At 42.2% G+C, this 13,404-nt stretch overlaps 1 protein-coding gene across 2 annotated transcripts in view; it reads left to right on the top strand.

The window, feature by feature from the left end:
• khsrp (KH-type splicing regulatory protein) overlaps nucleotides 1-12,508 on the top strand; it is a 37,857-nt gene extending 25,349 nt beyond the window's left edge. For both annotated transcript variants that reach the window (XM_060899160.1, XM_060899159.1), the window contains exons 11-18: nucleotides 2,041-2,143; nucleotides 2,260-2,381; nucleotides 2,766-3,065; nucleotides 3,189-3,325; nucleotides 3,413-3,501; nucleotides 3,764-3,964; nucleotides 10,936-11,111; nucleotides 11,334-12,508. In XM_060899160.1, coding sequence (XP_060755143.1) covers nucleotides 2,041-2,143; nucleotides 2,260-2,381; nucleotides 2,766-3,065; nucleotides 3,189-3,325; nucleotides 3,413-3,501; nucleotides 3,764-3,964; nucleotides 10,936-11,111; nucleotides 11,334-11,342 — 1,137 coding nt within the window. In that variant the 3' untranslated portion in view covers nucleotides 11,343-12,508. The remainder of the gene's footprint in view (nucleotides 1-2,040; nucleotides 2,144-2,259; nucleotides 2,382-2,765; nucleotides 3,066-3,188; nucleotides 3,326-3,412; nucleotides 3,502-3,763; nucleotides 3,965-10,935; nucleotides 11,112-11,333) is intronic.
• Nucleotides 12,509-13,404: the final 896 nt, after the last annotated feature.

Below are 13,404 nucleotides of genomic sequence, written 5' to 3'. Positions count from 1 at the left end.
GCCACATAAAATTATATTCTTGTTCCTCATAATCATTACAGCCCGAACCAAAAAAAATTGACCCACCATAAACTTTTTTTTACACTGGTAATTTAGTGTCATGCCTCTGAAACCAGAGTCTGCTCCAACCATTCCAATTTTTCGTGTTTTATCCCCCACATAGCAGAAAAATAAAACAAAATAAAATAAAAATAAAATAAGCCTGTCCTACCCATTTTGAGGAAAAATAGTGATGAGAAACAAGAAATTATTTTCATATGGCCTAACATGACATTTGTAGTGGTGGTAGTTTGGTATCGATGGTAACATTTTTCAGACTTAAGGCCAGACACGGCACCCCAAACCTGAAACATGACACTTTTTTCTCATTTTCAAAATTTTTTTGTAAAGTTCTGAAACATGTATCACTAAAGCACCATGAAATTTGACCAAAACATTTTTTAAACTGAAATGTGCTAATTTAGAAATTTTACATTTTATGTGCTTAAAATGTCACCATTTTAAGTCCTTTTTACAAAAATTTTCGTGGGGGAGACCCCCCAGACCCCCACCAATGGGAGGGCGCACCCTCCCATACCCTCCCCACGACAACTTCGGGGTCGTCTGTTGAGCCTAAAAATTTTCCTCTTTTTTTAAAATTTGTCACTCACATCCCTGATAAATAAAAATTTATGATGAAAGTAAGAAATAGCGTTACCGACTTGCTCAACTAAGACTGATTTGACTTCACTGATTGTGGGTTGACTCTCATTAAAACAGGATGGGTGTTATAACTTATGCAACATGTACATGCATGCATTTTCACTGATAAAACGTAAAAGGCTCATTAAATAATCAGATGAACTGAGACAATCACATTCTGAAGCAAATTAAATAATCTTATACCGCTAACTTAAACACACAATACAAGTTACATGGATTAATCTAAATGCAGGTAAACAACGTGTCGTTTTTTTTGTTTGTTTGTTTGTTTGTTTGTTTTTTATTTTAAATCCAAATGAGAGTCGGCTTTTACCCGTCGGTGTTCTCGCTTCTTGAAGGCCGATTGTTTTTGAAACAATCTGACTTTCAGTTCTCTGTTCATTCACTTCTTCCACGTAAGGGCGAGATGGCAGCGATATCCAGTTTAGAAATCAGACGGCTGCTCCACTCATTCTCCATACTGAGTACTCCGCCATTACTGCTCGGCTCAGGCAGTTACTAAAACCCGGGGCGGGACAGAATGTCACCGGTTTTAGCAACTACTGCGGGGAGGTCACCACCCGAGCGATATGTCCAGTCCCGGGTTTTACCAACAACCCTCGGCTCACTCCGGGATTTCCTTTTCTTGTAGTTTTCTTTAATTGTTGGTACTGCACCCTCTTTCAATACGGACTTATAGCCAACGCTCCTCAACAGATCAGAGGTCTCATACGAGTCTTCAGTAAAATGTGCAGAGCAGAGGAGAGACCGCTTCGTAGCCGCCCAATGTGCCCATGAACTTCTCGCAAAACGCGTCCAAATCTTTGCAGTTTGAACATTCTTGGGCCATGAATGCAACGTAAATCCACCTTCTGTTGTGTTGCTGCACCGGCCAGCAACACATCTACGTGGCATGGCGATAAATTAGCTCAAAATGGAGGATCGGAGTTGCAGTCAGCTCTGTGTTTTAGTATCGCGGAAATGGCGATGAGACCGATCGACTTCCTGCTGTGACGTTACGGACATCAAGGTCATTCACTCAGATCGCTACCTATATAAATCACTTTAATCATAATGACTATATTAGATTTATTATTAACGCTTAAAACTATTCCTGTGCCATTCTTGAGGTCTCAAGGCATTTATAAACAAAAAGTGAGGCCATGGCTCTGCGTATCTGCTTTAAACATGAAAAAATGTAAAATCCTCCCCTTTCATATTGATCTTTCATAAAAACATGACTGTGCTAAAAGTCTGTCCTGTTTTGGTGTAAGGATCATCATGAAGCAGGGTTTCTCCTCATTCATTCATTCATTCATAACTCGAGCGTGCTGATAACGCTGCTGTGTGATTGGTCAGGTGCCTGTGCCGCGTCACTCGGTGGGCGTTGTGATCGGCCGAAACGGCGAGATGATCAAAAAGATTCAGAACGATGCAGGAGTCAGGATACAGTTCAAACCAGGTGAGGAGCTCTCTTCCTCTCGGTTCTTCTTTTTCTCTTGGGTGGGGTGGGGTTTATCAGTATTTGTGTTGTGCATCATGAGGATGATGGTGTGTGTGTGTGTGTGTGTGTTGTAGATGATGGTAGTGGCCCTGATAAGGTCGCTCACATCATGGGGCCCCCTGATCGCTGTGAGCACGCAGCCGGCATCATCAACGAGCTCCTACAGAGCATCCGCGTCCGAGAGGAGGGTGGAGCGGTGAGGAGATACACGATGGATACAAGTCGTGATATTTGTGTCTGATTTTTAATTTTTAAAAAAAAAGCTGAACATTTTTGTTCCGTAAACGTTATGTAACAACTTTTATTTAAAAAAAATTTCAAGCCAATAAAATTCTGTGGTAAATAAAAAGCTCCTTTTTAAAATGAATAATACAACATACATGAAATAAGTTCTCATAACGGGGTACAGTTTTAAAATTAATTTCAAAACTTCAGCACAGTATCTTTTTAAAAATAATTTAAACATTTAGAATGATGTTGATACTGAGTACCTGTTTGGATCTTACTAATTCATGGTAGCTAAATCTCTCTCTCTCTCTCTCTCTCTCTCTCTCTCTCTCTCTCTCTCTCTCTCTCTCAGGGACCCCCTGGTCCTCCTGGGACAGGTATGCCTCCAGGTGGGCGTGGTAGGGGGCGTGCCCCAGGTAACTGGGGTCCCCCAGGTGGCGAGATGACCTTCTCTATCCCCGCCCACAAATGCGGCCTGGTGATTGGCCGAGGAGGTGAGAACGTGAAGTCGATCAACCAGCAGACGGGCGCGTTCGTGGAGATCTCGCGCCAGCCGCCGCCCAACGGAGACCCCAACTTCAAACTGTTCACCATCCGGGGGAATCCGCAGCAGATCGATCATGCCAAGCAGCTCATCGAGGACAAGATCGAGGTAGAAGATCAGGAGCAGAACCTGGTCTTGTCTTTTCCTCAGACCTCCACACTGCGAGTATTCACTGAAATAACCAGATCATAAACCTGCTCTGTGCTCATTCATCTCTCTCTCTCTGCGTAGGGTCCTCTGTGTCCTGTAGGTCCCGGGCCTGGTGGTCCCGGAGGTCCTGGAGGGCCTGGTGGTCCTGGTCCAGCTGGCCCAATGGGTCCCTACAACCCGAACCCGTATCAGCCCGGACCTCCAGGAGCCCCACCTCAGTCAGTACATCTCCTTACACACTTAAAAGCACTTCTTTATTGTGTTGTGTATGCTGACTCAAACAACTTCCTGTAATGTGTGTGTAGTGGCGGCCCTCCAGGTGCCCATCAGTACCCCCCTCAGGGGTGGGGAAATGCCTACCAGCAGTGGCAGCCGCCTGCTCCTCATGACCCCAGTGAGTCTCGTTTCACCTCCATTTTTAGTTTAACCATGATTTCTGGGTAGACTTTTAAACTCTGTCTGCTTTGGAGAGAAAGAAGAATGTAGCAGATGTTTTAAGCATTTTGTTTTTTTCCTCCCCCTGTAAATCAGCATCTCTGTTCCTCCTACTGACTGTGGTGCAGCTTAGTGTTTGTCCCATTAGTGTTACTATCTAAGAATCTTTCACATCGGGTTTCACACGGGTTCAGGTTTTGATATGTGTGTGTGTGTGTTAGGTAAAGCTGCGGCGGATCACAGTGCCGCCTGGGCAGCGTATTATGCGCAGTATTACCAGCAGCCTGCTGGAGGCGCCATGCCCGGCCAGGCACCCAGCGCACAGCCCGCTGCTCCCGCCCCCACTGACCAGAACCAAGCGGCCCAGAACACAGGACAGCCCGACTACACCAAGGCCTGGGAGGAGTACTACAAGAAAATGGGTGAGAGCAAGAACACACACACACGTGCAGTCGTACTCCTGCGCAGCGTCCTTGAACCCTCGTGTGTGTGAGAACACGCGTCTCTTCATATAGATATGCGTTTAAAAAGGGGGAAGAAAAACCGCTGAAATGTCAGTCAACCTGGAGCTAGCGGATTAATGAAGCTAAGTCGGAGATGTTTAGCATCAAGTGTGCTGCGCCTCTCAAACAAAACTAAAAACCTGCATTTGACTCAGTAACGCTTTTTTTTATACGTTGGTGTCAAACTGAAAACGCAAACATTTAACACCGAGTACATTTATGGAAATTCTACCGAACTGCAGCTTTAATAAGTGACCGTGTTCATAAAGCAGCGACTGTGTATTAGACGGGACATGTGATTGACACGTGACCAAGTCTGTTCAGAATCTCAGGCCTGTTAATTAGTGAATGATGAGAGCGATTTGTTAAAGGGTCACTTATTCACAGTTTAAAAGTATTTTACCAGCTGTCTGTCTTTCACTGATGCTCAGTTTGTGATTGTGTTCCATAGTTCTTCGATCTTTTTTTTTTTCTAATCAATATGTTGATCCAAATCATTATCGTAACGCTAAAGGTGGTCATTTCTGATGTTTGGTTAATGAAGATTTTTATGCCTCCAACACTCAAGACTTGTGTGAGATTCTTGTTCTTGGCAGCACGATGTCTCAGGGATGAGTGGTTGAAATGAATGCTTGTAGGATTTATCATTGTAAGTAGAGCGGCGGCTACAATTATCGACACCCTTAACGATCTTTTGGCCGTTGCAAAAGTAGAAAAGACTTTCAATACTAGTCATGAAAGTGTTCCGGAATTGCGGGTTTTTAGATTTTCCGCCAGATTTTTTCTGCTAATGACCCGGAAATCCAGATATTTGACAAAACTCTTGAAAATCTCCGGTTTTCCGAATGGAGAAATTTATTTTTCGGATTTTTCACGTTCCTAGACGCGGCGTAATACTAAGCGTCGTCCGTGCATGGGCGCGGTCCTTAAATAGCCCAAACATAGTTCACTGATTAAAGACAGGTGTTCTTTGTTAACGGCGCGCGTGCCGGAGCTCGTTCGGCGCGCCTTCAGGTGCACGTGCCAAGGCGCGCAGGACTGACACCGTTCTGCGCAAGCGCAACACAATCGCACTAGAAAGCGTGTTCAAGCTGCCAGTGTAGCTGCAGGCTTTTTAGTTGCGAATTACGAGTATTTCCTCTTGTGTTAATAATTCGCCATGTCAAAACAAGCAAAACTTTCCTCCTTCTTTCAACGTGAAGAGAGGTGAGCAATGTATTATATATTATTCTGTGGTTTCGAAGCTGAGTTTTAGTGCCGTTTCTAGAACACAACATCAAGAAAGCGTGGAAGAAACAGCAATAATGGAAGAGCCGGTTTCTAAGCTGCCTAAAACTAGCAATGGGAATTTATTTTTGTTACATACTGCACTCAGGCTGCCAGTCAGTGTGTGAGACAGACACACACACACACACACACACACACACACACACACACACACCCCTTACGCCCCTGATTTACATGAGAAGTTTGGTATTCATTGGTGTTTAAATTTACAGACAATACGAACTAATGTAAACAATCGGCTTCAACTCGCATAAATCTGAATTGGAAATGTTTAGTTCACTTTAGCTTCTGCAAACGTACAACTCGACTAAAAGATTGCTAAACGAGGCTCAATGTCCCCAACATTGAAACCTGAAAGCTTTAGAAACTCTAACAGGCCTTTACTTTTTAACAGAACTGTTTTGGGATTTTGCTGAGTTTACCTTCAGCTGCCTGATTTTTTTCAAAGTAATGAACTGTGCAGCAGGAAAACCACCGCGTTTTCTAAATGCACTCCTGAAAATTACTCGTTAACTCGGGGAATTACATTTGATATTTTTGACATGTTAATCATTAATGTACATGAAAGAAAAAGGCTTAAAAGTTATAACTTGCTTTAGTGAAAAGTACTAGAATGCAGCGTTTTGCGTGTTATGTTGTTAAAATATTTTCGGGGGACGTCTCCCCCCCCCACCCCCAATTTCAGGTTTTTTCCCTTTGCTCCACTTTCATCTCTGAGCAATTCCAGCGTTATGGATGTGACATTTGGACTCAAAATGGCAACAACTGACCTAGTTAATTTTTATTCCTTTCCAGTATTTTAAAATTTGTTGTATATTTTTAAGACCTCTCATATTGGAGAAGTCATGGGAAAAAAAGAATTCCCATAGTACATTTAGAACTCTAGAAAATGCCAAAAAAGACATGCGTTATGGATGTGACGGAAAAAATACCCCATTTCCAGGGTGACTACACATATTCATCAAACTCTGTGAAATTGCAAACATAATATCCAAATGCAGGCATGCATTTAATAAAGGAGTCTTAGCTGAAAATAAAAAAAGCCTTTGTTTAAAATATTTTCTATTTCAAGCAGAATCTAGGAAGAAAAAAATCAGCGTTATGGATGTGACATAATTCCGTTATGGATGTGACGCGTCTGAAATAGACATGGCATATGTTTAGAAAATCAGCAATTTAACCACCATAACCCTTTGAAAAACTCTCTAAATATCAGCTAAAACTATCAAAGTTCTTAAATAATATTTAGGATGGCTATTGTTTTGCTGTTTTGTGGATTTTAGCATACATTTCTGTGGCTTGTGGCAATAATATAGAATTGTACATGATCAAAGTTGATTTTAGCTTGGGTTTTACATTATAAGAAAGAAAGACTGACAGTGACATATTAGGTTGGTTACAAATTGGTTCAACTTATTCACATCTGTAAAATACAGGCCTAGGTGATATCTCTGGGAGTGGTTTTGATGTATTACATGTTGCTTTATTTTTGCATGGTGAGGTTGACATTTACATGGAATTGCCCCTCTACAATACGTAAATTGTGAATGAATAATTACTCAAACCTCCACTGGGGGGAAACAAAAAAATTGATTCCCGATTACTTATCGTATCGGATCACGTGACACCATTCCACAATTATCGACATCCAGATGATTGATTAAAAATGGTGTGTGGTATTAAGCTAACAATTTTATTTAAAATTTGTTTTACATAGACTTGTATTTAGTACAAAAGATCTTTTATATAAATGTCGGTGTTTATTAGGGCTGTAACGATATGCGTATCGAAATCGCGATACGCCGAGCCACGATCCGTATCGCGATACAAGAAGGCAGAATCGCGGTACACCCTTTCAAACTTCTCAGCCCAAAAACAGAGGCGCTTCCAAACTTCAATTTATGAATACTTTACTTTTTATTTAAATTACATTTTAAACTTACTTAAATTACTTTTATTTTTTTATATCTATTAGTAAGTCGTTTTTTCGCCGACCTGCGACAATCTTCTGCGAGTCACGCAACGTCCACACTCGCCACTGGCAGAGCATTCATTTTCTTTTAAGCGGTCGCCATTCTGGTTGCGACGCGGGGAGCGAATCTGTAAACAAGCAGCTCATTGGCTGGCTAGGTGTGCCACAAGCCAATCACAATCACTTGACCGGAAAGGCATGCAGTGTTGCCAGATTGGGCAGGTTTAGGTGCTTTTTGGCTGGTTTTGAACATATTTTGGGGTGGAAAATGTTAGCAATATCTGGCAACACTGAAGGCATGTCTGCTTGGGCGGAAGCCTTCTGCGGCAGTTACATTTTGACACGCGAGCAACGTTTCACCATAAAAATTCCGTAATTTCCATCTGTTTTCCGCGATCACAGAAAATCATTGGCCCTATGAGAGTGAGACAGTGAGAGAGCCACACCCCCCAAAAAAAAATCTTAACGGATTTATACGATTTGGAAAAATGACTTTTTCAGAACCGAAAAAAACAGAGCTTCCGGCTCAACAGTATTATTTTGAGAAATAAAACAGTCTTTGGATATACATTTGTTCATTTTTGCATACATATTACTCATTCTCTGCAGTGGTCTGAATTATTTGTTATTAAATAGTTAATGTAAGTAAGTAAATGTTAATAAGTCAAATTTACTACTTTAAAAAAACATTAAAAAAAAAATCGTGGGCATATCGAATCGTGGGTCAAAAATCGCGAATCGAATCGTGAGTTGGGTGTATCGTTACAGCCCTAGTGTTTATGTAATTGAGGAAGTAATTATAATGTTTGTAAACAAATGAACTGATATTTAACCTGAGTCAGAAAATCTTTTTGTTCCACTTTCTAAATATTTCCGTAGATCACGTTTTGTTAATCATTCGTTGTTTGTATTCATTTCTAGTTTTGTCGTTTACCAATAAACGTCACAGGGAATGGACACTAACCACATGAACATCCGGGTCAAAGGTCGCATCTCATTCCTCGAACCAAAATATAAAATGTCTACTGATATTGTAATATGTGGTCGATTTATTTATTTACAACAAACTGCAAAAAAAAAAAATTCTAAATGGAATAGAAAAATCTGAATATTTCAAGCATGTAATTTTTTATATGCTAGAAATTTAATTCTGCTCCAATGCTATTTATTGCAGTCGGATTCCAAATACTCTAAAAAAAAAAAAAATTCCATTCTGTTATGAATCAGAAATATAATTTATTATAAATCACAGCACTTTAAAAAAAAAAAAAGTACTTCATCTACTTCAACAATCCAGCCACAGGGGGTGCATAAGCGTACTCTTGGCGCCGGTCCCAAGCCCGGATAAATGGAGAGGGTTGCGTCAGGAAGGGCATCCGGTGTAAAACTGTGCCAAATCTAACATGCGGAATGAAAAGAGAAATACCATACTGGATCGGTCGGGGCCGGGTTAACAACGGCCGCCTCCGGTACTGTTGGTCAACAGGGTGCCGGTGGAAAGTATGCTACTGTTGTGCCAAAACGGAGAAGGAGAAAGGGAGGCGTGTTAGGAGAGAGTGTGAAAGATGGAAGGGAAGGAGCTTTATTGATGGGCACATCCTGAGAAGAGATGCAGAGCATGTGGGAAGGAGAATGTTGAGGATGGAGCTGCCAGACAAACGAAAACGAGGAAGGCCAAAGAGGGGATACATGGATGTGGTGAGAGAGGACGTGAAAGTGGCAGGTGTGGTAGAGAAGGATGCGGAAGACAGGGAGCAATGGAGACGAAAGATCCGCTGTGGCGACCCCTAATCGGGAGCAGCCAAAAGAAGACGACGACGACTTCTTCATCTGCTTCAACAATGTGACACAAAGATCGATTCATAACAGTTGTAAATGTCCCTTAATTCCACAGGGTGTCGATAATGGTGGGCGCCGGTAGTGGAAAGTGATCACTATTATCGACACCTCACGACACGCGACTTCTCAAATGCGCGTTTTAGGGGTGGCACGGTTCACAAAAGTCGCGGTTCGGTGCGGTTTGAGGTCTGCGGTTCGGTACGTATTGCGGTTTTTTTTTTTTTTTTTTTTAAATCTTAAGTACTCTGTATTTGGGCATATAGCCTACTATTTACCTTAAGTAAACATAGTTTAGGATACAGCATTTAAGAGAGGTTAAAATTATAGTTACAATGAAATAATCATGCACAAACTGAGTTTGAGTTGACATAAGCACATTTTATGAACAATCTCTGATGAAAAGCCAGGTAGTATTTTGAAACAGCAAGAGGGAAGACATGGATGATTTCAACAGCTTTTTTATTTACTACAGTATTTATACAAAGCGTCAGGAGTGTTTGCTGCCATGTTGTGGCATCTAGAGGAACCAGGTGTCTTTTGTCACATACAGAGTTTTCATAATTGGAAGAAATAAAAATGAGTTCTTAAAGCTTACTTTTGAACAGATGTGTGTGTTAAAGTATTCCCACGAGTGTACGGCATTCGTACTTTACAAAGCTTGCATATTGTGACGTTTTTGTCAATTGATTTTTTTTGCCGGCGTCATCGCATGTAATGGGAAAACCAAAATGTTCCCACACACCTGGTTTGAATGCCGCGGGGGCATCCTCTATGTACGACGACCTGCCTTCTCCACTCCCACCTGCCATTTTTGCACTTGCCATCCACACTCCGCTGTCACTTCAATTCTTTCGCGAACAGGGGTGATAGCGTTCCGGCGCCGCGCCGGATTTCCGGCGTACCGCGGCGCCGGAAAAAAAAATCTAGTTCGCCCATTATCCTGTCATTCTGAGATGCGCAGATAGACAGTAAAGGGAATTCCGAATTCCCTTTACTGTCTATCTGCGCATCTCAGAATGACACAGGATAATGGGCGAACTAGGTTTTTGTTTTTTTGTTTTTTTTCCCCGGCGCCGCGGTACGCCGGAAATCCGGCGCGGCGCCGGAACGCTATCACCCCTGTTCGCGCGAAAGAGAACCACATGGTTTCATACGGGCATTCGGCTTTTTTTTTTTGGCGAACGTCTTAAATAGGGGTACCGCGGTTTATACGCGTATTGCACCGCAACAGGCGTATCGTACGGTTCGGTTTTTTTCCCATAACCGTGCCAAGCCTAGCGCGTTTAGATACAAAATGCCGACTGTCGAATGAAAGAGTCAGAAACAAAGTCGGTTTCGACGAGGAGATCATGAAATATCGGTGAATTTGATCAGTAAAAACACGTCCATGATCTTTCCACCATGCTTACCTGCGATGACGACGTCCGGGTTTTCCGAAAAATTACTGATCATGCTGAAAAAAAAAAAATTCTATCTCCGATAACAAGCTGTCCCATCAGACGACAAGATCAAAGGGCGAGGGAAGGGCGGGTCTTCTGGTTGATTGATTAACCAATAATAACTGTAACTCACCTTTTGTAAATTGATTTTTTTTATTGGTAAATCTCGAAAGTTGTCGATAATTGTAGCTGCCGCTCGAGTAGATAAATGGATTTAGATTTTGGAGTTGATCCAAACACAGTCAAGGTCATGCCAGGGTCAAACATCTGATGGGTTTTTCTTATAACCCACCTGACGGGTTGTCCTATTTTCCTAATGAAGGTAGTAGTAAAGTAAGTGTGTGTGTGTGTAGCTCAGGCAGGTGGTGGCGCTGCTCCAGCAGCAGGTGGCGCTCCAGCAGCGACAGGAGCAGCAGGACAGCCTGACTACAGCGCTGCCTGGGCCGAGTACTACAGACAACAAGCAGCTTATTACGGCCAAAACGCACAGAACCCCGGACAGCCTGCAGCCACGCAGCAGGGCCAACAGGTACACAAGCGCGCGCGCACACCTCATTTGCATAAAACTCAAGTGTGTTGCGAAATTACATAATTAAACTGTGCAGCTGTTGCTGTCGACTCTGAACTGGTAGTGTAACCATGGCAACCAGCAATAGACTCATTACCCCATGGTAACGACAGCGCTCCGTGTTCTTGCAGGGTGTGAAATGTTGTTAATCTCCTCCCCTTCTGTTTTTTTTTTTTTCTTCAGGCGCAGTAAACTTCCACACCCACATGGACTTCTGCCCCGTTTGCTTTCCCCCCTCCTCCTCCTCCTCCTCCCCCCGTTGTCGCGCGTCCTCCTGCAACTGACAAATGGACACGAACAAACACGCGACCTTGTAAATGATCCGTTTCTCTCTTCTTGTAATTTCTCTCCCCACTGATGGACTAAACCAAGCGTAGCTGATAATTTTTTTTTTTTTTAATATTTTCTTCTTTTCCTTCATCCTCTAAATGTGATTAAAATCCGTCGCCAGGGAAACGAAAGGGATGCTTTTGAATCATTGCCAGCTAACCCACCTCCCTTACATGGACTCGCACTTAATGTCTTTTTTTTTTTCTCCTTTATTCTTCCTCTTTCTGTCACTTTCTTCCCCAATTAAGGTGTTATTGCATCTAAAACTGGTGTAAAAATCATTTGTTTGTTTTTTAGACTTTTTAATTTTATTTTAAAAATGGAAATCGGTTGAGTTTGGAACATTCCTAGTGTCTCTCCCTGACCCACTCATTTGGAGGTGTGTGTGTGTGTGAGAGAGAGAAAATGAATGAATGAATGGACATGTCTGACATCTACTCCGCCCCTCCCGTTCTCCTCCCAGGTTCATGAAGCTCTGATGTTATATAGAGGTGTATATTGAACGCTTGGGTTTTTTTTTTTTTTTGGTTTGTTTGTTTTTTTACCGCTTGTTTTTAAAACCTTCACAATAAAAAAGGAAACGAAATGCAGACTGTTCTTGTCTTCGTTCACTTCGCTACCGAGTCAGTACATGTACAAAAAAAAACTTTAACGTGGACTCATGTGATCCAGAATCTCACTCGAGACTGTAAGAGGTTTCTTTTTTGTTTGTTTTTTTCTCCTTTCTGTAACGTTTCAATGAAATCTGACAGCTGTGAACGCAGTGCAGTTTTTGTCCAGCAGGAGAAGTGGCGCTATTGAGCAGAAACTGATCTCTGATGCTTCCTGAGAGGAAGAGAAACTAATCAAGTGGATCACCAGCGTGCAGCCAATCAGGACACGGAAAGGTGTGTGCGTGTGTGAGAGAGAGATTTACACCTGAACCCTCTGTTTTTATAATTTGTACCAGTTATTTATTGTAATGTACGGTGAATATGGATACATTAAACATGCAGAGTTTCTCCTAATCACTGAATTAGGAAATAAAATAGTGGTGTCGTCATACTTGGGTACCAAACCTTTTCCCTTCTGGAACGAGACTCTGCTCAGATTTAACCCAGCGCCTCTGTCTTTTACATTTCCACTCTTTCTTCAACGAAGGGTGATTTAGTACAGGGTTCCTACGCAGTATGGAATTTGATTTTAGTATTTTCCAGGTATGGAAATTAGGGTATGGAGAAATGTTCCCAGACCTTTGCCGCTACATAGTAAAATGAAGCTCAACATTCCGACATTCAGTTGAATTTTGTTAAAGAAATGTGTTGAAATGCGGAGGGAGCGAAACGGGTGTTCTGTTGTACTGGCATGCGCTCCGCCACACCCCCTGAACCTGCTTGCTTCTTGCAAGACTTTGGACAAGACGCAGGAAAACCCCCTGCTACAAAACGCCTCTTGAACACACGTGAACACACACATCATAGCTCCAGTCAGTGTAAAAATGCTTATGGCTTATTTGGCAGTGTTGCCAGAATTTGCTAGAAAAATAAGGCACATGGACCCTGAAAACAAGCGACCCAAGACAAAAAAAACTGCCAACAAAAATATGAAGGCTGTGTGCGCAAACATACATATAAACTGAACAATGCTGTTATTACATTATTATTATAATTACATTACATTTAGTTGTCGCTTTTATCCAAAGCCACTTAGTTATTACAGGGTACAACATGGTTACAACCTGGAGCAATGTGGGGTTAAATGCCTTGCTCAAGGGCACTGCAGCCATTACATACTGGTTAGGGTGGCCACGTCTCGGCCACGTCTGCCATCTCTTGGTATGTGGACAAAATGTGATCTACAGTGGAACTAACACAGGGCCTTCATAAAACACAATAGTAAATACAAAAAATGCCATAATGACTGTTTTCAAATTAGAAGCTTCAGT

This window comes from Neoarius graeffei, chromosome 18 (assembly GCF_027579695.1).
Source record: "Neoarius graeffei isolate fNeoGra1 chromosome 18, fNeoGra1.pri, whole genome shotgun sequence".
In the NCBI taxonomy this organism is placed as follows: domain Eukaryota; kingdom Metazoa; phylum Chordata; class Actinopteri; order Siluriformes; family Ariidae; genus Neoarius; species Neoarius graeffei.
Note: the sequence above shows the minus strand (reverse complement) of the source record. Positions and strands in the feature narration are given on the sequence as shown.